The sequence below is a fragment of the Barbus barbus genome (genome assembly GCF_936440315.1).
Source record: "Barbus barbus genome assembly, chromosome: 1".
Lineage (NCBI taxonomy): Eukaryota > Metazoa > Chordata > Actinopteri > Cypriniformes > Cyprinidae > Barbus > Barbus barbus.
In genome coordinates this window covers 3,607,039-3,632,500 of record NC_136729.1, presented here as the reverse complement: position 1 = coordinate 3,632,500, position 25,462 = coordinate 3,607,039, and the positions used below count along the sequence as shown (strand labels likewise).

The 25,462-nt window shown below is 37.9% G+C and overlaps 2 protein-coding genes across 2 annotated transcripts in view; both read left to right on the top strand.

Moving 5' to 3' along the window:
* Positions 1 to 8,310, top strand: part of LOC306869434 (lysophospholipid acyltransferase LPCAT4-like) — a 28,406-nt gene extending 20,096 nt beyond the window's left edge. Inside the window, exons 9-13 of the mRNA XM_079416213.1 lie at positions 2,312 to 2,437; positions 2,528 to 2,681; positions 4,364 to 4,456; positions 5,285 to 5,420; positions 7,681 to 8,310. Coding sequence (XP_079272339.1) covers positions 2,312 to 2,437; positions 2,528 to 2,681; positions 4,364 to 4,456; positions 5,285 to 5,420; positions 7,681 to 7,856 — 685 coding nt within the window. The 3' untranslated portion in view covers positions 7,857 to 8,310. The remainder of the gene's footprint in view (positions 1 to 2,311; positions 2,438 to 2,527; positions 2,682 to 4,363; positions 4,457 to 5,284; positions 5,421 to 7,680) is intronic.
* Positions 8,311 to 17,181: 8,871 nt separating this feature from the next.
* LOC306876702 (aerolysin-like protein) lies at positions 17,182 to 18,129 on the top strand (the record flags this gene model as incomplete). Its single annotated transcript, XM_079428056.1, has 1 exon — positions 17,182 to 18,129. One exon carries the CDS (start codon positions 17,182 to 17,184, stop codon positions 18,127 to 18,129), a length of 948 nt encoding a protein of 315 aa, XP_079284182.1.
* Between the last annotated feature and the right edge of the window lie 7,333 nt (positions 18,130 to 25,462).

Genomic DNA, 25,462 nt, shown 5'->3' with positions numbered 1-25,462 from the left:
GAAACATATCATCTGATCAATGTCTTGAGGTGTGGCAACCGTAGTATAAGTGGAATAATTGAAATATTAGAAAAATAATGCACACCCTGGGTGGCCGCATCACCTCCTCAGGTGTGCATTATTTTATTACAAAATTACTACAACTTTAATAACATTAAAATAGAAATGGAAAATACACACAAAAAAAAAAAACTGATTTAACCCCCCCCCCCCCCCCCCACCCCCAGATGTGTTCCGGGTCTGTTTGTTATTTTATTAATAATTTATACGCTCTTGTAGTATTTATTGCTACAAACCCGATTCCAAAAAAGTTGGGACACTGTACAAATTGTGAATAAAAACAGAATGCAATGATGTGGAAGTTTCGAATTTCAATATTTTATTCAGAATACAACATAGATGACATATCAAATGTTTAAACTGAGAAAATTTATAATTTTTAGGGAAAACTAAGTTTATTTTAAATTTCATGGCATCAACACATCTCAAAAAAGTTGGGACAAGGCCATGTTTACCACTGTGTGGCATCCCCTCTTCTTTTTATAACAGTCTGCAAACGTCTGAGACAAGTTGCTCAAGTTTAGGAATAGGAATGTTGTCCCATTTTTGTCTAATACAGGCTTCAAGTTGCTCAACTGTCTTAGGTCTTCTTTGTCGAATCTTCCTCTTTATGCGCCAAATGTTTTCTATGGGTGAAAGATCTGGACTGCAGGCTGGCCATTTCAGTACCCGGATCCTCCTTCTACGCAGCCATGATGTTGTAATTGATGCAGTATGTGGTCTGGCATTGTCATGTTGGAAAATGCAAGGTCTTCCCTGAAAGAGACCACGTCTGGATGGGAGCATATGTTGTTCTAGAACTTGGATATACCTTTCAGCATTGATGGTGCCTTTCCAGATGTGTAAGCTGCCCATGACACACGCACTCATGCAACCCCATACCATCAGAGATGCAGGCTTCTGAACTGAGCGCTGATAACAACTTGGGTTGTCCTTGTCCTATTTAGTCCGGATGACATGGCGTCCCAATTTTCCAAAAAGAACTTCAAATCTGACCACAGAACAGTTTTCCACTTTGCCACAGTCCATTTTAAATGAGCCTTGGCAAGAGAAAACGCCTGCGCTTCTGGATCATGTTTAGATATGGCTTCTTTTTTGACCTATAGAGTTTTAGCCGGCAACGGCGAATGGCACGGTAGATTGTGTTCACTGACAATGTTTTCTGGAAGTATTCCTGAGCCCATGTTGTGATTTCCATTACAGTAGCATTCCTGTATGTGATGCAGTGCCGTCTAAGGGCCCGAAGATCACGGGCATCCAGTATGGTTTTCCGGCCTTGACCCTTACGCACAGAGATTGTTCCAGATTCTCTGAATCTTTGGATGATATTATGCACTGTAGATGATGATAAATTCAAACTCTTTGCAATTTTTCTCTGAGAAACTCCTTTCTGATATTGCTCCACTATTTTTCGCCGCAGCATTGGGGGAATTGGTGATCCTCTTGCCATCTTGACTTCTGAGAGACACTGCCACTCTGAGAGGCTATTTTTATACCCAATCATGTTGCCAATTGACCTAATAAGTTGCAAATTGGTCCTCCAGCTGTTCCTTATATGTACATTTAACTTTTCCGGCCTCTTATTGCTACCTGTCCCAACTTTTTTGGAATGTGTAGCTCTCATGAAATCCAAAATGAGCCAATATTTGGCATGACATTTCAAAATGTCTCACTTTCAACATTTGATATGTTATCTATATTCTATTGTGAATAAAATATAAGTTTATGAGATTTGTAAATTATTGCATTCCTTTTTTATTCATAATTTGTACAGTGTCCCAACTTTTTTGGAATCGGGTTTGTATTTTTGATCAATGTTTATTTTTTATTTCCAGTTTTGATTTCATCTTTAGTAGTTTTGTTATTTTGCCTTTGCCTTTTTTTTACTAGTTTTTTTACCTTTTAATTTTACTTGTAGTAAGTTTAGTTTTTTTTTTTTTTTGGTTCATTACCACCAAAACATTTTGAGCTTAAGTTTTTCATCTGATATTTATTTATTTTCTTTCAATTATTTTTTTCAATAGTTTGTTTTTAACAATAGCAGTACTCTTGTTTTCAGTTCATTTCAGTTCAATACAACAGTTCAACTGCTAGAAAGATAATATAGAAAGATAAGATGAGTCTGTTTAGACTCATTCCACACCAAATACAGCTTATATTAAATAATAAAGCAAAACGTGTGTCATTTCAGTTGGAAATATGTCTTTAAGCAGTATTGTGATGTGAAGAGCTCTTGTGTGTTTTCTCGCAGGGCTCTGCGTGTTCCTGCCACTGATTATGTGATGGAGGGCCGCTTTCCTGTTAAAAAGCTGGGAAGCCTCTCACTTCCCCTGGAGCCTCCGGCACAGGAAACACTCAAACTCCTCCGTGAACACAGGTGTGTGTGTGTGTGTGTGTGTGTGTGTGTGTGTGTGTATTAGTGTCTTTAGTTTCTCTGTTCGTCTTACACTCTTTGGTTCTTCTTCAGTCTCACTAGCGCTCACGTGGAGGTCGTGATGAACCGCATGATTGACAGCTGTCACTCAGGCCAGAGCACCATGGTAACGGCTGATCACCTGACCGCTCTTCTGGGGCTGAAGGACAGAAAGACGGCGGTGAAGATCTGCTCGCTATACTCAAAGGTAAGGCAGTTTGAGATTGAGTTAAAGCGTTCATCTGTCATCCTTTATTACCCTCGTGAACAGGCGCGCAGATGGCACTAGGGATGGGGGGGACATGACGCCCCCCCCCCCCCCCCCCCCCCCCCCCCCAGATTCATAGTGACCCGATCGAGTCCCCCTCACTGTCTCTACGAAAGGCAACATCAGTATGCGGAGGATAAATCAGGGTTTCCGCTATGTACATTAGCCTAAGTAGTGGCGGCCAGGCCACATGCGCTAAGCCATTTTTGAAAAACGCTTTTGACCGCAGTGTCTGATCGAGTCCCAAAACATGTGTAGCCAATCAGCAGTAAGGGGCGTGTCTTGTACTGGTAGAGAGAAGAGAGCTCTATTTGAGTGCACAGGAGTCAGGACGTATATTAGCAGATCGACTATAGATAGAGAGGGATGGCAGATATAAAAAAAAAGAGGAAAATATCATAGAAACAAAACATTAAAAAGAAGGGTTACGATCAGGCAAGAGGTAGGACCCATGTAAATATAGATCGGAGCAGCTTTCCAGCGGTGGAGAGAAACTCAAGGAGCAGGAAGGGCTTGAATTGGACACCAAGGTTGTGTTGTTTCTTTTTGATAGGAGAGTAACGTTGATTTTGCTTCGTCTCACACAACTTATCCTTGTTGGCTTTTGCTTGAATATGCTTTTGCGTCATCTTTGCTTGTTTCTGCGATTGTCGTTGCCATGGTTGTGTATGTAGGCTAGGCCTACATGTGGATGCTGAGATTTATTTTAGTTTCACTTTAACTTTCGAGATTCGCAATCGTACATACTCTGTTTATACTATGGAGCAGCAGTACTAAGCCAGTACTATGAAGCTAGATTCACACTTCGGGCACACCCCCGACAACTGGACTGCTGACAGCTTAGTCCCCCCCCAGTTAAAAAATCCCATCTGCGCCCCTGCTCGTGAACCGACACTACAAACCCACAAGACCTTCTGTCTGCTGTGGAGCATAAATGTACATCTGCAGGTGCAAATATGACAAAACTGAGCACCATAATATCATAACCGTACCATAAAAGCACTATATTCAAGTCCACTGCAGCCCTACGATGGCTTAGAGAGGAAAACACTCTGGTTTAAAGGGACAGTGCACCTAAAAATTTTAATTCATATCAATTACTCTCCCTCATGATTTTCTAAACCTGCATTAGTTTCTTTCTTCTGTTGAACACAAAAGAAGATATTTTGAAGAATGTCCATAACCAAATAGTTGACAGTAGTCATTGGCTTCTAAAGTATGGACAAAAAAATACTATGAAAGTTAATGGCTACCGTCAACATTCTTTGAAATGTCTCCCTTTTGGTCGTTGTTCACTGAAAACAGTCTCATTCTGCGTACTAAAATTGGTGCGTTTGGCTATAAGACTTACAAAAGCCAATAAATGGAAGGAAAACATAGTCAGTCAAACATGGCTGAAATGACATAAGACTAACCAGCTTTATTTTCGGCTCTAATATCAGTGATGTTTTCCCCTCATGTGTAAATATGCCTAATAAACGAGCAGTTGCTAGTGAGTTTGTGATGCTTTTTTAGATCAAAAGCAAAGAATGTGCTGCTTTCAAATAATTAATTGACAAGACGCTGTTATCCAGTACAGCAGATCTGTGTATTTGTGTTGAAGAGTGTGTGTGCGTTTGCAGGAAGATACGGTGGATCTGAGGCAGATCTGTCTGAGTGTTTCTGCTGTTTCTGGGTTCAGGAGTCTGGAGTCTCTCATACACACTGCGTTCATGGTGAGTGTGTGTGTGTGTGTGTCGATGGGTGTGCCATGATATAAACTCATATAATGCAAGTTGGTTGTTCTGACTGAGGTGTCGACATACATGACGATGTTATAAAAAGTACTGGGAAAACAGTTACAGACAAGGCCTGAGATGAACACTTCCCAAGCATCAAATGCGATTATTTGCCTATGATGTGATTATATACATATGTAGTCAGATGCGTGTTTGAGAGTGAAGCGCAGCACTGTTCATTTGCACACAAACAGCTCATAATAACAGTGTTTTCAGTGTTAATACTGCTCTGAACTTTAAGTTGCTTATGACATGCATTTGAAAACATAACATGCACCAAACTTCTTACTAAATTTGTAATGAGAATCGTTGTAAATGTGTTGTCTTACTGCAGTTTTCCACCAAAATAAAAGCTCTGTTTTAATGTGAAAATTTAAGTTTTGCAGTTTTACTGTAGTTCTGTCAAATTAAATTATTATTACTAAAGAAATATTCTTTTTTTACTGTGCAATATAATTATTTATATATTGATATTTATTTGTTTAATAAAAAGTTAATATAAGAATCTCAGTTAGACTTTTGGGTTAATTTTTTTTTTATTATTTTTTTTAAGATCACATTATAAATTGCAATTGCAATTTTAATCAGAAAAATCACAATTAGATGCGTTTCCCAAATTGATTCTGCCTGTTTTTCAATTAATGACTGGTAAAGTTTCTCAAGTCACCACCATTTTGGCAGGTTTGGCAAAAAGTTAGTTTTAGACTAAATGCATCCCTCAAGAGAGTTAAAATTCTAATTTTGTTTACGTTTGTCTGTTCGCAGTGGTACGACGCAGACCAGGATGGGTTGTTGAGCGCAGACGATCTGTCCGGCCTGATGGGGGCGCTGGTGGGCGTCCCTCAGCACTTTATCACAGAGATGTACACGGCGCTGACCACCACGGGGCGACCCACTGAAGGTAAAAATCACTGCATTTGAGCTGGGGTGTGCGACATTTATCATCTACGATAATATTGTAATAGTTGTTTTAACCATATGCGAGCTGAAATTATCTTGCATATGATATCATATATTAGTATGTCACTCACTTTGCAAAAAACAAACAAAAACACGTCTTGAGAGCAGTGGCATAGCCACGAGGGGGCCTGATTTCTGATTGCTTATAAAAAAAAACTTTTAAGCCTTTATCACACTTCTGTGTTCGAAAAGCGGAAGATTCAAATAGTAGCGTGGGGCCGTTCACATGTCGCAACTAAAAACGCGTGGAAAACTCTAGACGCGCCGCTTTCTCCTTCTTTCAAAGCGCTCTGTAGCTTGTGCGCTATGCTTGCGCCTGCCACGCATGTACATTTGAAATGACGGACTTGAGCGCGCAAAAGACGTGATATGTCAATGGCCCCTAAAAGAACTTCTGCTGCAGCCTCTATCAATGGCTGGGCCCATAACACGGCATTGTTGTGGATTATTTATGTAGAATTCAGCACAGATACGTCTTCTAAAGACACCAATCTCAGTTTACAACAATTAATTGAGTATTATAAAACCAAGGAATATGTTGTCAAGATATCCCGATGCGTATTTCGCAACTTAAACAGGAGGGCGTGAGCCATACTGTATGTGTATAGGCAATTCTTCACTGTCTGATCACCTTATTTCATTTCACAACAGCGAGAAAACTATACAAACAACATATCACATTAAAAAGCATTAGAATTAGCCAAAGCTTAAAACATTATTTGACTGAAGGCTGTATAGAAGGATTAAATTAAAGGTGTTATATTTATTAATATAATGGTCACATTTTTCATGCACTGACTTTATGATTTAAATAAAGAACTATTTCCAGCCCATAGACGATAATTAAAAATAAGTTTGATCATCTTAATCAAGTTATATTCTCCGTGATTGCGTGCAATGATTGAATGTCATTATACGGAGAACAAGAATGAGAGGTTAATCACAATAAATATAATGAAAAAATAAACAAAATAATATTAAAAATAAAATTAAATCAGTCTGAGTATCCCTCTGCGGACGCGAGTATAAACCAGGCTTTAACTGTCATGCAGTATAAGCATGCTGCTGTTCAGCTTCCACACGCCGCACAAACACTTGAAAATGCGCACATTTAATATTGACATTATAGCCTACATGTAATATAGAGCGGCGCCTTCATTTTAAGATGGGGCCCCCCCAAAATTAAAATTCTGGCTACGCCACTGCTTGAGTCCAAAAGCATTCACTGCGTGATGAATACAACAGTTCAAAAAACAAGAAGTTAAGACTGAGTGTTACATTTTAGACACAATATTGTGGCTTTTTTTTTTCAGTTTCGCCAATGAAAATAGCCGGAGCAGGACATTTGTGCATTTCAGAACAACACTATGGTGTTTGGTTCCTGAACGAATCTGTGTTTGAATGAATCATTTGAGTCACTGATTCAATGATCCATTCATAAAGACTGGATTTCTAAATGGAACAGCAGTTTTGAACGAATCTTTTGAATGAATGATTCAGTGAATCGCATATTCGGATGTGCTGCCACCTACTGGTGGTTTTAGTGTCATATTTATCTTTGAGTAATTTTGAACAAAGTGATAATCCATAGTAGCAATAATGATATACATAGAAGCTGACATGGTGCTAAAAAGGAAAGAAAAAATAATCTTAAACCAGCCAAGATACAAGCACAAAAAATACAATATGCAAAATGTAATTCAATTATCGTTACCACAAAAAATGCTCAAAATATTGGGATACGCAAAATATAATTAAATTATCTTTACCGAAAAAATCCCCAAAATATTGGGATATGCAAAATATCGTTAAATTATCGTTACAAAAAAAAAATCTCCAAAATATTGGGATATGCGAAATATCGTTCAATTATCATTACCGCAAAAAAATCCCCCAAATATTGGGAAACGCAAAATATCGTTCAATTATCGTTACCGAAAAAATCCCCAAAATATTGGGATACGCAAAATATCGTTCAATTATCGTTACCAAAAAAAATCCCCAAAATATTGGTATACGCAAAATATCGTTCAATTATCGTTACCAAAAAAAATCCCCAAAATATTGGGATACGCAAAATATCGTTCAATTATCCCCAAATATTGGTATATCATTTGTCGTCAATATCGCACAACCCTAGTTTGAGCCTATAATGCTATTATTTGACTATTGTATGCTAATTATGTATTCATCTCCTAAAGCTTCTCTGCAAGACTTATTGATGACGCATCCAGTTTATCGCAAAGTCTTTACCGAATATCTCCAGTCCCATGGGCTTGCGGACGGAAATCACAATGGGATTCCCAATGGAAAGGCCAACGGCAAACACAACAGGATTTATAATGGCTACGGGGCGACCAATATAAAGTCCGACTGAGGTTGCATCGCAACACTGGGACGAACGTCCGCAAGTATGCAACATCTTTATACCAAGCCAAGCGTTAGTACTCGTTCAGTCCGACTGAGCATGCGTTAACTAACATGGACTGTGAGCGCGAGTTGAGAATGTAGTTTTGAGGTTACGTTTGCGTGTGTACGAATGATTTCCTTCTTGAGTGTTACTCTTAATTTGTTCTGTTTTTGCGCAAGTCCCTACGCTGGGAATGATACTGTGAGAATATACCACTACTAAATGTGCCTGTGAACAAATGCATATATATATATATATTTTATCATGAAGTCCGAAGGATCTGTTTGTGTATTTAAAACTGTATATTTTTGTCATTTTAAGCTTTGTATATTGGAAGAATCAAAGATGCACTGTACTGCGAATGATTTCTGCCGAAGTCTCATATTTTATACTTTAATATATTAAAATTCTTAAAGACGTGATGTTTTTTGTGGTTTGTTTATATAGTTTATTATGCCTCAAGTGCTCATTTCATGCATCTTTTCTGAAATGATTGCCACTTGTTTGAGTTTTTGTTGCGTCTCTCTTTGTAATCGTTGACGCGCTTCTGTCTTGCGACGAAAATCACCACGATCCTCTTCGACCAACAAGTTTGTTTGTTTTTTCGGACGTCCTCCTTCAGAACATCGGTATGTTTTTGCGCCGTCTCTTTCAGTCTTCGTCATTCATTGGTTTCCAACTCGTCTGACCGTCTTTAACCGCCTTTGAAGTCTCTCGAATTCATCGTCCAAATGTTCTCCTCTAATTTTCCTGATCTGTTGGCATAAACTTGCGTGCCTTGCTTCCGTCGCTGAGGACGCCGTCTCAGTTATATTCTGTAATTCTACTCTTCTCACGTTAATTTTGATTAAGTCAGTTTCTTGTTCTCTCGCTTCATGTTTAGTTGCATTTGCTGATTTTCGTTGAGTCTTTCCAGATTGATATTTAGATGTTTTAACCCTCTTTTTGTCTTTATCGTCCAATTTAGATGAAGTTTTTGCAATCTTTCGTCGTCTTTTATTTTCGTTAACGTTATTTTGCTCTATTTGGTCAATCTTGGGTGATTCCTTCAGGTTCGTCTTTTTATAAAAATCACTTCTCGTTCTCTGGGAAACGTCGGAAATGTCTAAATCCATTTTATTGTTGCCTTTTGCACTTCCTACGTTCATATATTTCTCCGTTTTTGGTCCGACTACTGTGTTTTCCTCTCCATTCACAGGGGTTTCTAGTGGTTCTGGGTCATGTTTTATGGAATAAGGGAATGAGGCATGATGGGATTTGTAGTTTTGAAGACTGAAGCGGTTGGATTGAGTGGCAGAATAGAGTTCATCAACATACAAAGTCTCGTTTTTTTAGGTTTCCCTCTGTTTCTGGACCAAGGTCTTGAAGATCAAGATCAAGAGTTTCTTGGACTAAAGCGTTTCGATCTGTTTGGGAACTTTGGCTCTCGGGATTCGTTAGCAGAGGCTCAGAAAACATTTTAAACACAGTTTGGCCTTCATTTGTTTTGACATTATCTTGAAGTGACACTAATACTTTCTCCATCATGTGATCTTGAGATAAGAAAAGATTTGTGCCATTAGAGATCTTTTCCTTGGTTTTGTCAATCTTGGGCACCTCCTTTATGTTTGTCTGTGTTTTTGTGGTATTATAAATGCTTCTCGTTCTCTGGGAATCATTGGGAGTGTCTGAATCCATGTTAGTGCTAACTTTTGCACTTCCTACATGCATATATTTCTCAGTTTTTTGCCTCACTGCCATGTTTTTCTCTCCATCATGCTTTGGTCCACTATGGGACTGATGGGATTTGTAGTTTTGAAGATTGAAGCAGTTGGATTGAGTCGCAAAATCAAGTTCATCAACATACAAAGTCTTGTGTTTTTGGTTTCTATCATCTTCCTGACCAAAGTCTTGAAGATCGAGATGAAGAGTTTCTTGGACTGAAGCGTTTAGATTCGTTTGGGAGCTTTGACGCTCGGGATTCGCTAACAGAGGCTCAGAAAACATTTGAAATGCAGTTTGGTCTTTGATGTAATCCTGAAATGGCGCTAATATGTTCTCCATCATGGGATCTTCAGATAAGAGCAGATTTATGCCATTTAAAGGGGCTTAAATCATGTTGGACCGCAGACGGATGCAAACTCTGAGCTTCAGAAACCGTGGCGTGAGTCCAGTCTGAGCATCCAGCGACTGGCTCAGGATTATGATTGAAGACGTCTGAGATGTTTTGGTCTGAGGAGAGCAGAGAGTTGATGAAAAAGCCCTATAAATGATAAACAAGGCTCCAGGGCAAGACGATTCATTCGTGTTTTAACCCGTTTAATCCCAAGTTTTTCCCAGACATGAAAATATCCAAATGTGTCATTAGTAACCCTTTGAAATAATCAGTAATTATTTTTTTTAGAAACATAGTTTTTCTAAAAAAAAATAGTTTTTGGAAAAGTGTGTGAAAAATGGTCGTGTTATGGTCTTCCACAACTGTAACCGGTGGGATAATGTGTACTATACGGAATTAACATTTCTGCAGTCATAAAAATGGTTATATATATATATATATATGAGACTGCCTACAGGGAGGAGGTACAGCACCTGGCTGCATGGTGTGCTGACAATAGCCTGCTCCTCAACACCAGCAAGACAAAGGAACTCATTGTGGACTTCAGGAAGAAGAAAAGTGGAACGCATGACCCCATCCACATTAACGGGATGGTTGTTGAACGTGTCTCCAGCTTCAAGTTCCTGGGAACCCACATCTCGGAGGACCTGACCTGGACCACCAACACATCCAGCCTAGTCAAGAAGGCTCACCAACGCCTCTTCTTCCTTAGGACACTGAAGAAGAACCACCTGTCTCCAATCATCCAGCGGAACTTCTACCGGTGTACGATTGAAAGCATCCTGACCAACTGCATCACAGTCTGGTATGGGAACTGCTCAGCTGCTGACCGCAAGGCACTACAGAGGGTGGTGAAAACCGCCCAACGCATCACAGGGACACCACTCCCTGCCATTGAGGACGTCCAGAGAAAACGCTGTTTACGTCGAGCTCGCGGCATTCTTAAGGACTCCTCTCACCCTGACCATAGACTGTTTAACTTACTGCCCTCTGGGAGGCGCTTCAGGAGCCTCCGAACAAGGACAAGCAGACTCAGGAACAGCTTTTTCCCTACAGCTGTTTCCCTACTAAACTCTGCCCAATGATACCCCCCCCTCACACACCATTACAAACTCTTCACCCCTCCCCATCATTAAATCGATTAAAAAAACTAAACAAAAAAACAACCAATCTACACACTGAGTACTATGTACTGTAAATTTTTATTTCTATGCACTTTCAATGTTCATTGCACTAGTGTTTATATATCTTAATTTATAGCTTATTCATATCCATTTGTAATTATTTTCATAGTTTTTGCTCATAGTGTACATACATTTACTGCACAACACATCTGTATAGTATGTTCATATCACCCATCTGTATATCATACTGATAGTATTTAAAAACTTGTAAATTATGTCCATAGTACTACTGCCTTATCTGTATATTCTGTACATATGTAACATATTGTAGGCACTGTATATCCTGTACCTCTGCTTATTGCACTTCTGGTTAGATGCTAACTGCATTTCGTTTCCCTGTACCTTACATGTGCAATATATATATATATATATATAATCAGCCCAGCTATTTTAAACTGTTTGATCACATTCTAGGGTTAATATTATGCATAAAAAAACCTTATACAACAATGGGAACACTGAGATAAAACACAAAAAAATACAACCATCACCGCATTTCAAAATTGTAACTTTTTTGTAAAATATAAAGACCACACTATCTATGACCTGTGAGTATTCGGTCAGCGCGCTCTCGGCGAGATCCAGAAGCGGTGGCTCCTTTTTACATCTTTTAGCAGTTTTTCACCCTTATGATTGGTTTTGAGCTCCTGGGTCAGATTTTGTGCTTTAAAGTGGTGCTGAAGAACAATTATAGATATGCTTATATTTGATTGAGCTAAAGTGGAACTATTGCAAGCATACGTCAGGTAAGTATTTTGCATTTAAAGACTGATATTATACAATTCTCACCAAAAGTGATATTAAAATATTACTTGTGCACAAGTAATACGCCAAATAAAGTGCAATTATAATTTTTATATAATTTACATTTATGCATTTAGCAGACGCTTTTATCCAAAGCGACTTACATTGCATTCAAGTTACAGTTTCTACATTTTATCAGCTCTTGCTTTCCCTGGGAATCGAACCCATGATCTTGGCGTTGCTTGTGCCATGCTCTACTATTTGAGCTACAGGAAAGCCGTCATAATATCAGTAAGTCTCAAGTTATCAGTCAGTAAATATGTTTATAGATTTGAACTATACTTGGTATGAAATAAATGTAATTTAAATATATACTTATTTCACTAGGGATAGAATGTAAAATGTTTTATCAATCAGTGAGTAAAGTGTGCATGTGTTTTCTCATATGTGACGCTGGCTCAGTCGCGGTTTTTTTTTTTTTTTTTTTAACCTTTAACGTTTCAAATAAATCGTTTCATCTGCTCTGTTGGCGTTCTTGTCCATCTCCATGAACCTACGGAAGTATAAAGAAATAAACTCACAAAAAAGACAAACGCTCTGCTCCAAACAGTACAAATTAATATGCAATTACTGTATAATTCAGTTGCTTTTTTATAAATGTGGTTAAATAACCCTGTTTAATTTTAGTTTAAGAAATGTGTGTGGTTAGTTAGTGTGTGCTCTGACATCGGTGCGGTGTTGTGATACTGCTGGCGTTCAGAGTCTGAGGTGTTCCTCCAGTCCTGAGCGGCGGCGTTCACGGTGGAGGAGAGCGGCAGGTCTGGACGCTGAACGCTGAGAGAGGGAACTACGCTTCTGACACACACAAAACACTTTACATCAAATAACAAGCCTTCAAACAAAACTATAATGATAACTATATTATCGTCCACACCAGCAGACAAAAAAATCATTAACAACAATAAAGAAATAAAGGTGAAAATAATTCATTGTTTAGAGAATTAGAAAAAAAATGTGAAATTAACATTTTTGAAAAATTATATTTTATTCATATTTTTTCTATGTTCTCTGTAGAGGACACTAGGACTAAGTTTTTCTAAAAATAAATTGCATGAATAGACATCAAAAAGGCAAAAACAATGGGATTTTTTTTAAATCACCAAAACATTTTTAGGTTTCAGGATTTTTTTTCTTCTAAACTTTAAGGATGATTCTCAACTATGTTATAAAATATATAACAAAATGATTTGATATACCATTTTGTTTTATGCAATATGTCTATACAAATTTCCATAAACTGGTTTTCCCATTAAACAGTGTATCTTTACTGTATCTAATTTGCATATTAATTGGACAGCATGTTGAAAAAATAATTGTCATAATGGGAGTAATAATTGGCCAGATTTTCATAATATCTAATATTTCATAACAAAATAGATATATAATTTATTTTCCTATTCAATTGTTATGTCTCCCAAAATGCATCATAAACATCATTTTAGTCCTGGTGTCCTCTACAGTGGACATGTATGAAATGACGTCCTGTTTCATAACAGGAAGTCATATTTGAATTTGAAAACCCTGAGATGTTGCTTTATGACAAACAATTAGAAAATTATTCAGATTTAAATGACAATTACAAAATATTATCATATTTCCATAAGGATGTTAATTGTTTCACTAATTAAATGTATCCGTCTTTAAAGACCAAGGAGAGGGAGAGGTCCTGGTGAAACGTCCAATCATTTAGTATCTCTGTAAAGCCCTGAATGCGCTCTGTACAGGACATCCAGACTTAGAAATTCACTGAAACATGTCCACTACAGAGGCAAAAACTCCATAGCTGGGTCTCCATGTAAATATTTCCAATGTGTGTGTTTATATATACACAAATATACACTGCACACATTATGTAAACAAAAGATTATTTTGGATGTGATTAATCACTTGACAGCACTAAAATATTATAAATACATAATATAAAAAAAAATTAAAAATAATATAAATTATATAATAAATAAAAGTAAAAAAAATCTGTGGATTCTAGTGGACAATAAATACGCAATAAACATAGAAAAAACTAATTATAAGTAAAATCATGAGGATATTAAGTAAAGATCATGTCCCATGAAGATATTTTGTAAATTTTCTACCGTAAATATCAACTTAATTTTTGATTAGTAATATGAATCGCTAAGAACTTCGTTTGAACAATTTTAAAGGAGATTTTCTCAATATTTAGATTTTTTTGCACCCTCAGATTCCAGATTTTCAAATATTGTTCTATCCTAACAAACCATACATCAATGGAAAGATTGTTTATGAAATAAACTTCGAATCAAATTTCGAAAAATTGACCCTTATGACTGGTTTTGTGCTCCAGGGTCACATTTTATATAAAATACTAATTAAATAAAGAAATAAAAATATATATGAAATATTTTTAATAAGTTTTTACACTCTAAACAATGCTGGGTTAAATATGGACAAATCCAGCGATCGAGTTGTTTTGACCAGCAGTGGGGGTAAATGTTTAACCCGACCTTCTGGCTTAAGAGGAGCAGCAGGGTTGGTCTTCTGCACTGATGTTGGGAAATACAGGCTCGGACGGTGGATGGGTTTAATGTGTGCTGAAGATGAAGACCGAAGTATCCAGCATCTGAACTGGAAACTGCTGGAGTCTGATCACGCGGTTGTCTCTTTTCTCAGATGCTCTTGTAATGATAGCTCCATCTGAATATCTGATGCGTGTCTGGGTCTCTGAGGATTGAAGGTTTTACATCTAAAACGCAAGAGATTTGACATGCATTAGAAACATGTGTTCTGGAGATTGGCAAGTAATCAGTGATAGCCATTAAAATTACAGTAAAGATGAATTAGATCAAGAATATTTACCATCTGAATAACATTTAGTAAAATATACACCGGTCCTTTACTTTTATGAGAACTGTAACAAATGTTATGGAATACAATTTAGATTTAAAAAAATATCAAAAGGAATGATTGATTGTAGCTCATTTATAATTGTCTAATAGTTAATATTGTTATATCTGGATATATCAAGTAATCAGTGGTAGCCAATAACACGACCCAAAAAACAATAAATGAAAGAATCATGACATTTAGTTGAATATACCTGACATTGAAATATCAATTATTATATATATATATATAAAAAACACATTACAATATAACTTTCTGTAATACATAGCCTACCAGTCAAAAGGTTTTGAACAGGAAGACTTTTAAATAATTCTCTTCTGCTCACCAAGCCTGCATTTAATCCAAAATACAGTTTTACTATGCAAAACAACTGCTTTCTATTTGAATATATTGGAAAATGTAATTTATTTCTGTGATGCGCATCTGTATTTTCAGCATCATTACTCCAGCGTCACATGATCCTTCAGAAATCATTCTAATATACTGATATGCTGCTCAAGAAACCTTTAATTATCATCATTACAGTTGAGTAACCTTTTTCAGGATTCTTTGATGAATAGAAAGATCCAAAGACCAGCATGTATCTGAAATAAAAAGCTTTTGTAACATCATACACCATACCATTCAAAAGCTTAGAGCCAGTATTATTATTTTATTTAGGAAAATAAATTAGTCTTATTTAGCAAGGATGGTTTAAATTGATCAAAAGTGATAAAGACACTTATAAATGTTACAAAAGACTTCTATTTCAGATAAATGCTGTTCTTCTGAACTTTCTATTCAGCAAAGAAACCTGGGGGAAAAAAAATAATAATAATACTCCGCTGTCTTCATAAGTTTTTTTTTTTTTAGCAGGAAATCAGAATATTAGAATGACTTCTGAAGGATCGTGTGACTGGAGTAATGATGCTAAAAATTCAGCTTTGAAGTCACAATAAATTACATTTTAAAATATATTCAAATAGAAAAGTTATTTTAAACAGTGAAAATTTCAAACTTGTACCGTTTTGCTGTAGGCCTACTTTGGATGAAAAATCCAGGCTTTCTGAGCAGAAGAGTTCTTTAAAAAAGAAAAAAAAAAAAATTCTTGAATCAATCTTTGGTCAAAAACTTTTGACTGGTAGTGTATAAGTGGTGCTCTTTTTCTAGCTTTTAATTGGCTTAGAAATCAGATACACTGCTGGACAATAATAATGATTTGTTTATATACTACAAACGCTTTATCCCATGAGGCAGAATAGTTTCCATACTGTAATGAATGCTATTAGTACTGTATTGTGCATATGCTTTATTACCTGAAAACCCAAATTAAACATTGTTGCAATCGCAATTCCAAACTCGTGGTTTTTTTTCTGTGAAAACAGCTGTTTATTCATTTCATATATTAGGAATTTCATGGTGCAACTTTGTGCACGAGAGCGTCCTCCGGCTTCGAGTCTGAATGAACACACACTGCATGTAATGAGCGTTTAGCGCTCCCTGATGTTCATCTCGCCTTATTCTGCAACCGAATAAAACATCAGTATACACAATCAGTACACGCAATTCTTGCTCATAATCTCGTGATAATGAACGTGAAATTGCGTGGCTTGTCAGTGAACTACGGCTCTGTGTATTAACTGCCGCTCCATCTACTGGGTTGGAAAGCAGGTGATGGAGATTTAATACTAATTTGTTGTGAAATGCAATAGATGCTAATTAAATGGGTGTTGCCTGAGCAAAATCATTCCGTCTGCCCCCTTTGGAGCTCTATTTAAGCAGCAGTACCTTCAAGCACATCTTACTTTTCTGACTTTCACCAGAGGAGCTTATCTGGAGAAAAAGTTCATCAGACTACATCCGCGTGTAAGTACGTTTCCAGAGACGAGTATTTAACATGTAATTCGTAGTTTACAGCTTATGCTTTTTATACTTTTTTACTTTTATTGCAAGACTGCATGTTCATAGATGCATGCAAAAAGTGGCTATTGTTTGTTAAATACCATTGATTGAGCTTAATAGAGATGGATATTAATAGAGTCCCAGAGACCTGAAATGGAAGGGTAAGATAAGGAAGAAATCGAAAAATATGTATTGTGGGTAAGCCTCCAGAAAAAGGGTTGGGAAGCACTTCAAAGATTTATTTTCAATGGTGATCCTTCAGAGAGAATATGATTTTTTTTAAAATTCTAAGTTACTTAAATGTTTAAATAAAAAAATAAAAAAAATTACTATGCATAGGATGTAATATACTATATTGCTTTTTTTTTTTTTTTTTTTTTTTTTTTTTTTCTGCCAATGTTAATATTGATCTGTGATATAACTTTCAGATCTATTTACTCCAAAGATGCCCTACCCAACAATTCTAAGGATAATTGGTGGTGGAGGAGGTTATCGGTTTTCATTTACGGGGGAGAACAACGGTGCCAGTTTAGAGAAGATCTGGGTGTGGGTGGGAGAATGGCAGGTGAAGGCTGTCAAGGTTTGGCTTTCAGATGGCAGAAGTAAAAACTTTGGCAATCCATCCGGACCGCATCAAGAGTACGCTTTCAAGCCTGGCGAGTGTTTCACTTCACTGTCCCTCTGGGGGAATGGAGCAGGAACACGTCTTGGAGCCATCAAATTCAAGACCAACAAGGGTGGACAATTTTTTGCAAAGATGACGAGCTGGGGCTTAAAAACAGAATATCCCATGGATGTCGGCTCTGGATTTTGTTTGGGAGTTGAAGGAAGATCTGGTTCAGATATTGACTGCATGGGATTCATGTTTCTCAATGCAGTTCAATCAACAGTTCTCACCAATGTCGACTATCCCACTCTCCACCAACTGATACCACAGGTGACCGTGGAAGAGATCAAATCTGCCACTTACAGAAACGACTCCTCTGTCGAACAACTGCAAAACATCGAAACCTCCAAGAAAGTGAGCAAGAAATCTTCATGGTCTGTGAGTAACAGCTTCACGGCAACATTTAAAATGGAAGTGAAGGCAGGGATTCCAGAAGTTGTAGAAGTTTCTACAGGATTCGCTTTCAGTGTAGGAACAGAAAGCACTCGTAGTCTGGAGGAAACGGATGAGAGAACCGAAACTCTGTCTAGCACCATAAAAGTGCCGCCTAAAAAGAAAGTGGATGTTGACATCACCATCGGCAGAGCCATGTTTGACCTGCCTTACACTGGCACAGTGAAGATCACTTGCAAGAACGGCAGTGTGTTGCAGTATGAAACCAAGGGCCAATACAAAGGTGTCACTTACACTGATATCAAAACGACTGTTCAAGAATCTGATCTGTGATCTGTTTGTTTTTGGCTGGTCCATTTCTGGTCCAGATGGTTTGTACTTCTCACAAGAATTTCAAACGTGTTTAATGTGGCATTTAATAAAAGCATTACATGAGCCCTGTGTGTGGACTCCAGTTTATCTCCATTTAATATTGTTGTTTTCTGCACAACAATGGTTTCATTGGGAGTATTATGATTCCACTGTTAAGTTATTAGCAGGTTAGTTGTTTCAATGATTTGTTGACCCTTTCAGTTTCTGAATTTGTTCATTCAACTTTAAAATTAAGTTTTCACTCTCAATTAGTTGTAAATTGACTGACCTATAATATTTGTCCTCAACTTAAATGTGTTGAAACGATTCAATAACATCACTTTGTGAGATCTCGTGAAGGCCATTTGCAGTCGGAAGAGAAGACCGTGCGTGTTGGTGAGCTTCTCCACAAAGTTTGGAAATTTTCTCAAAATACAAATTTGGTAAGTAAATATTTGTATTTCTTGGCTTAATGTGTAAAAATATGTATCTTGTCAGAGTACAAGTATGGTTTAAAGAGTCGTAATTTCTAGTTCAACCCGGTCTCCTCAATCTGCGTATAAATAACACTAGTTTACACTTTCCAGTTGCGTGTAATGCAAAGTCCAATTTTGCATGCATTTGACACGCCAATCCTTCCCATTAATGTTGGTGGAGAGCAGATTCGTCCGAAGTCCGCGCAGCATCTTCAGCAGCAGTGACGTCACCAGTGAGGCTCGGTTCGTGTGGTTCACTTGATGCACGTACTCCTTCAAACGGGTAAGTAAGGGCAATCTTTTTATGTAACTAGATCACTGGTTTATCGGTATTTTAATTATTTCAGTGTTTCTGCATCACGTTAGATGAAGTAATGTGTTAAAATGGCAGTATGCGTTCAAATGAGTTGTTAGTGGAACAGTACTGCGTTTTAGACTCTGTAAATCAAACCTTGGGTGGCCTTGTAGAAGCTGCAGGATCTTGGTGCAGGGAAATGTCCAGTGAGTATTCACTTTATCCATTGCACTAACTGCAGAAGTCTATTCAGGACTATTCACTGCTTGAATCAAGTGTGGTATCGATTTTCTTTACACACGACAGCAGTTACAGGCTCCATCACATGTTTCAGATTTGTCTGGCCTGATGGAGCGTGTCAATGCGGGAAGGGAAACGTTGACACCCAGTAAGTACCCATCACAACTAATGCTCACCTTTTTGTTTAACTTCAACAATGCATCTTTGAATATTGTCTTTTTTTTCAGACTCTCAAAATGCAAGCACTGCCCCTCTGCGACGAGACCTTTCGAGACCCAGTGAGTATTAATCATCACTTTTTTTTTTTTTTTTTTTCTCTCAGCCCTGTGACATGTTCTTCGTGGTTTTCAGGATCTGGACATGTAGCAAGAGGTTGGGCCAGGGATGGCTATCGCTCAAGGTAAAGAAACGGGATAAGGCACCGTGTCTGTAGCGACTGTCTTCTATTGGTCTCCAGCTCTTGTTGGCCAACCAGTAGGGGTTGGTCTGTTGCAGTGGTATTGTATTATGTCAGTTAAAAAGATGACCAAGTGATTTTTAAAATAAATTTAAATGGTACTAGGTGCAGCGGTGGATCCAGCATCAGGTCCAGACATAGTGATGTCTCCAGATACAGGTCCAAGTCCTGGCACAGTGATGGTTCGAGGCACACCGTCCGGTGAAGTCATGATGAAAGATCACGGCACGGTGATCTCACCAGACCCCCTTATGAAAGGCCAAGGCATGGTGAGTTGTCTAAGAACACAAATTTCATCTAAGCACTTTGCAGTTCAGTGAGTAGTGTTGATGCACCCCTAATCGTTACAATATTAGATTCATTTCTCTTCTAATGCGACCCAAATCCATTAAGTTGTCATTTTGTTAATTTCTAAAATAGACTTTCTGTGGTGCAGATGCAGTGACCGAGAATGGAAGATGGACATTTCCATTACCTTTTGGATGGTAAGTATTAATCTATTGGCAGTGTGAGACGACAGGACACTGAGCAAGAGGGAGAGACTGACTCTTCTATTAGTACCACTGTCTCTTCCTCTACTGTTCCCTCTGTCCTCACAAACTGCTTTTTCAATTATAGCAGTGGCTTGTTTTTCTAACATCAATTGTAGGGTGGTTTCTATCAGGTGAGAACATTTGTCTGAACCCCTTTTTTTTTTTTTTTTTTTCTCTCTCTCCTTACTCCAACACTATCTACTGTATTAATAACAGACACTGAAGCCGATTACAAAAACTGTGAGCTAGCTAGCCTTGCTATTCTAATTGGAGGTAACCATCGTAATCCAATGTTTCAGTGTGCCAGAAAAAGGTCTTAAACGTGCTGGTTGACCTCCGCAATTGCTATAAACAAGCACAACCTGCCACTTCAGCCATGCACATTAAAAGGATGGAGACCTTGGAGGATTTTGAGCGAGAGGAGCAACGCCTCTGTGATGCACAAGCCTTTGATACCCTGGTAGGTTTTACAATTCTGGAAGTAATGGATAGCTTGGCATAACATAATACAGTGTATTCGTACACCGTTAGGTTCCTCTGGGGAGTATCAGTCAACTTTTTCATAGACCTATTCCAACAGGTGCTACAGATTGCAAGAATTGGAGGGAAGAACACCAAGGACTGTTTCCACAAAGTCCTTGACAGGCATGTTTCTACATGCAGTATGAAGTGTGTTACAAGTTCACAACGCATTGTGAGCTTCTAGACCAGCTGTTCTTGACGAGGAGATTTGTTGTAGAGGGATTAAAGGAGGGGACGTAGTATAAAGGGTTTGAGATGTGTGATGTTCCTACCTTTTATAAATCAACGTAAATGTGTAATTTTTCGTTAGGCTCTTCACTAATGCCCTGATGGCTCAATTCCAATATGAAGGGGAAAAAGGGCAAGAAATCTTTGGCGACGACACAGGTTTATAGAGCAATAAAAGGTAAGCCCATATTTCATGTTGACCAAGGAAAGAAGCTCCTGGTGAGGTGGTTTTGTATTAATCCAGTATTGATAGTGGATGCATAGTAAACATATTTTTGCTTCCAAATATGGGGACTTGGTGTATGACTGCAGATTTCCTTTGCATATTTCTAATCATTTGTCTCTTTCTACTTGTGCAGATGCAGTCATGAAATTTGACACCGCCACAGAGGACTTCATAAGGATGACCACTTAAGAGCATCTGAAGCATGCACCGCAAAGAAGTGGAGGACACGCATCAGTCACTCAGGATCCATTGTGGAGAATCTTTTGTATATCATCTTTCCTGTTCAATTTGACCACAAAACGTATTTGGTTAAGCACTTTAATTTTTGTTGTTGTGGTATAAACCCATGCAAGGTGGGCTGTGTAACTTGTTTGTGTTTTTTCTCCTGTAGCCATTAATTTTCGTGTAGCTTTGTTTGGCTCAGCAGCAGGATTGAGTTGGAAGTGCACTACACCTTTTGTATGCGCTTCCATTTATCATCTGCTGCTGAGACAATCAAATGAAGCTATAGGAAAATTAACTTGAACAGTATGCCACCTTCTGAAATGGGACTACAGTTGTGTACAGAGCCTATAAGCAGTATAAAATGAGTTTGTTTGATGTAGAAAAGACGTCCACAATGGCCACATTTAGCCTACTATTAGCCCTAGGTCCTGTGGACGTCAATACTGGATGTTCGGTAGATGTTGGAAAAAAAGATGTCATCTGGTGTCACAGTCTGCACCTTTAGGCGACCAAAATTGGCTGTTCAAAAACGACATACAAAAGCTGTTATCTGGACGTGTCTTTGCGCAGTGTGGTGGGCTGCTTAGTTAGCACAGCTGGTAGACTGCCATTGACATTAGCCTAAGCTATCTTCTACTGTATGTTGACCTGTTGTCATTTGAAATAAAACCGTTTTTAATCATGTGACATGGGTCTTCAGCTTTTAGTCATGGCTGGCGAGAGCACAACAAATCAACCAACCCAGTGTTGTGTGACAATTGTGATCATGTACAAAATCCATACACTTACCATATTTTTCCATAGTAACTGTTGCTCGACCAGGTTATGTGTAGTCAATACACCGTAACTACAACATATACAATGCCTGTCATCACCGTAACTGTAGTTTTACTGTGGTATTTATTTTTTGTAGGTATGGTACCACAACCCCTTTTCATGATTTTACCATAGTAAAGTAACCGTGTTTACTCCCTACTCTTTGTATGGGTTTACCACAGTAACCGTTGATTTACTGTGTGGTATTTGTAGATAATGCACAATAACCACAACACTTACTATGAGTTTACCATATTAACCATAGTTTTACTGTGGTATTTGTTAAAGCACAACCACAACACCATGCTTTTACCACAGGAACTGTATACTGCTTGTCACACCCTTAATATATTTTTGTAAAATAATTCAGTATTTTTTTTCTGTCTTGCAGCGACGCCAGATCAGATACTCCAGCTGCTCTTTTAAGAAGCGTTCTCTCTCAATTCAGTTCAATTCCGCTTTATTAGCATGATTGTGTAACACAATGTTGCCAAAGCATTAACATATAACAACAACATAAAATCCATCTAAATAAATGAAAAGATAAAGTCGGTTTCAAGTTAATCATGTTTAACATCTAACATTGTGAATGGTTAATACATATTTTGCAGCTAGTGCAGCTGTGTTATCTTCAAGTAAGAAGGGCATTTTCTCAGTATCACTAAGTTCAGTAAATGATGGGATCAGGGCTTCAAATCTGGGGAGAAAAGTTTCCCTCACATTGTGATATTTAGGACAAATCAGCAGAAAGTGTTTCTCGTTCTCTATTTGCTGTAGATCACAGTGTCTAGAGATCCTCTGCTCTTGCTCTGTCCATGTTTGTCTATGTCTTCCTCTCTCTGTTTCTAAATCATGGTTACTTAATCTGTAACGTTTGTTTTATTTATCAGCATTTACATTATTTCTGAAAGTAATAGTAAAATGTGTCTTATGCATCGATGCAACCTGTGTGTGTTTTTTCCTGACCTGGTGCAACTTTCCGGAAAATGTGGTAAATTAGGCCTATATTGTGCTGCATTATTAAACAAGTCATATAAAACGAGGACCATTTAAAACAATCATATTATGTTCATTATACTCCCACCCACGATAATTTTAACCTTAAAATCTGTTGTAATTATGAGGGTGTCCTTGACAAATCTTGTCTGCAAGGGGTCCCTGGCTCCAAAATGTTGGAAAACCCCTGTGCTAGTGGACAGATATCAATATATACAGCAGAGATTCTAGTGTTGCCAGGTCCTGGTCATCACAACATCTCTCTGTCTTCACGAACTGCCCTGAAACACAATTGAAATATAAAAAAAATATTATAAATATAAATATAGCTTCACAATGCTCATTTTGGCCTCTGGGGTGAACATATGATCAGAAAATACTGCCAGACTGATTTTTAGTCTTTAGTGAATCATTTCAAAGCGTGATTTTAAAAATTATTTAAATTTTTTTGTTTTAATTACATTATTGTTAATATAGTGATAGAATGTATTTCCATTTGCCAAAACTAAAACTAACCTCTAAGTGTCAGTAGTGTTACACTTACCAATAAAGTGCTCTGTTCCTGTTCCCGTCCTGAAAAGTAGAATAAAAATCTTTATTTTTATGTTTGTTACAAAGCTGTTTGTTTATTGGGTCAAGAAACATTACAGTGAAGTGTTTTAGTGACGAATTTAAACAACTAACGTAAAAGGGATCAACATAAATTTACCTCAGAATTAACTTAACCAGATATGTGCAATTACAAAAAAGGAAATTTTAAAATATATAATCTTTCTAATCCAAATATATAATTGGAAATATGAATTTGAAGTGAAACATTTAACATTAGATTGATAAAACGACGAATAAAAGTACATTTATAATGCTTACCGTTGGCTTAGCACCCGTCCTTTTGACAGAAGACATTACTGTTTGGCAGATGACCGTTACTGTTTGACAGAAGATGTTACTGTTTGACAGAAGACCGTTACTGTTTGGCAGATGACCGTTACTGTTTGACAGAAGATGTTACTGTTTGACAGAAGACCGTTACTGTTTGACAGATGACCGTTACTGTTTGACAGAAGGCCGTTACTGTTTGACAGAAGGCCGTTACTGTTTGACAGAAGACCGTTACTGTTTGGCAGATGACCGTTACTGTTTGACAGAAGATGTTACTGTTTGACAGAAGACCGTTACTGTTTGACAGATGACGTTACTGTTTGACAGAAGGCCGTTACTGTTTGACAGAAGACCGTTACTGTTTGACAGAAGATGTTACTGTTTGACAGATGACCGTTACTGTTTGACAGATGACCGTTACTGTTTGACAGAAGGCCGTTACTGTTTGACAGAAGACCGTTACTGTATGACCGTTACTGTTTGACAGAAGACCGTTACTGTTTGACAGAAGACGTTACTGTTTGACAGATGACCGTTACTGTTTGACAGAAGGCCGTTACTGTTTGACAGATGACCGTTACTGTTTGACAGAAGACGTTACTGTTTGACAGATGACCGTTACTGTTTGACAGATGACCGTTAATGTTTGACAGAAGGCCGTTACTGTTTGACAGAAGGCCGTTACTGTTTGACAGAAGGCCGTTACTGTTTGACAGATGACTGTTACTGTTTGACAGATGACCGTTACTGTATGACCGTTACTGTTTGACAGATGACCGTTACTGTTTGACAGATGACCGTTACTGTTTGACAGATGACCGTTACTGTTTGACAGATGACCGTTACTGTATGACAGAAGACCGTTACTGTTTGACAGAAGACCGTTACTGTTTGACAGAAGACCGTTACTGTTTGACAGATGACCGTTACTGTTTGACAGATGACCGTTACTGTTTGACAGATGACCGTTACTGTTTGACAGATGACCGTTAATGTTTGACGAAGGCCGTTACTGTTTGACAGATGACTGTTACTGTTTGACAGATGACCGTTACTGTATGACCGTTACTGTTTGACAGAAGACCGTTACTGTTTGACAGAAGACCGTTACTGTTTGACAGAAGACGTTACTGTTTGACAGATGACCGTTACTGTTTGACAGATGACCGTTACTGTATGACCGTTACTGTTTGACAGATGACCGTTACTGTATGACAGATGACCGTTACTGTTTGACAGAAGACCGTTACTGTTTGACAGATGACCGTTACTGTTTGACAGATGACCGTTACTGTATGACCGTTACTGTTTGACAGATGACCGCTACTGTTTGACAGAAGACCGTTACTGTTTGACAGATGACCGTTACTGTTTGACAGATGACCGTTACCGTATGACCGTTACTGTTTAACAGATGAC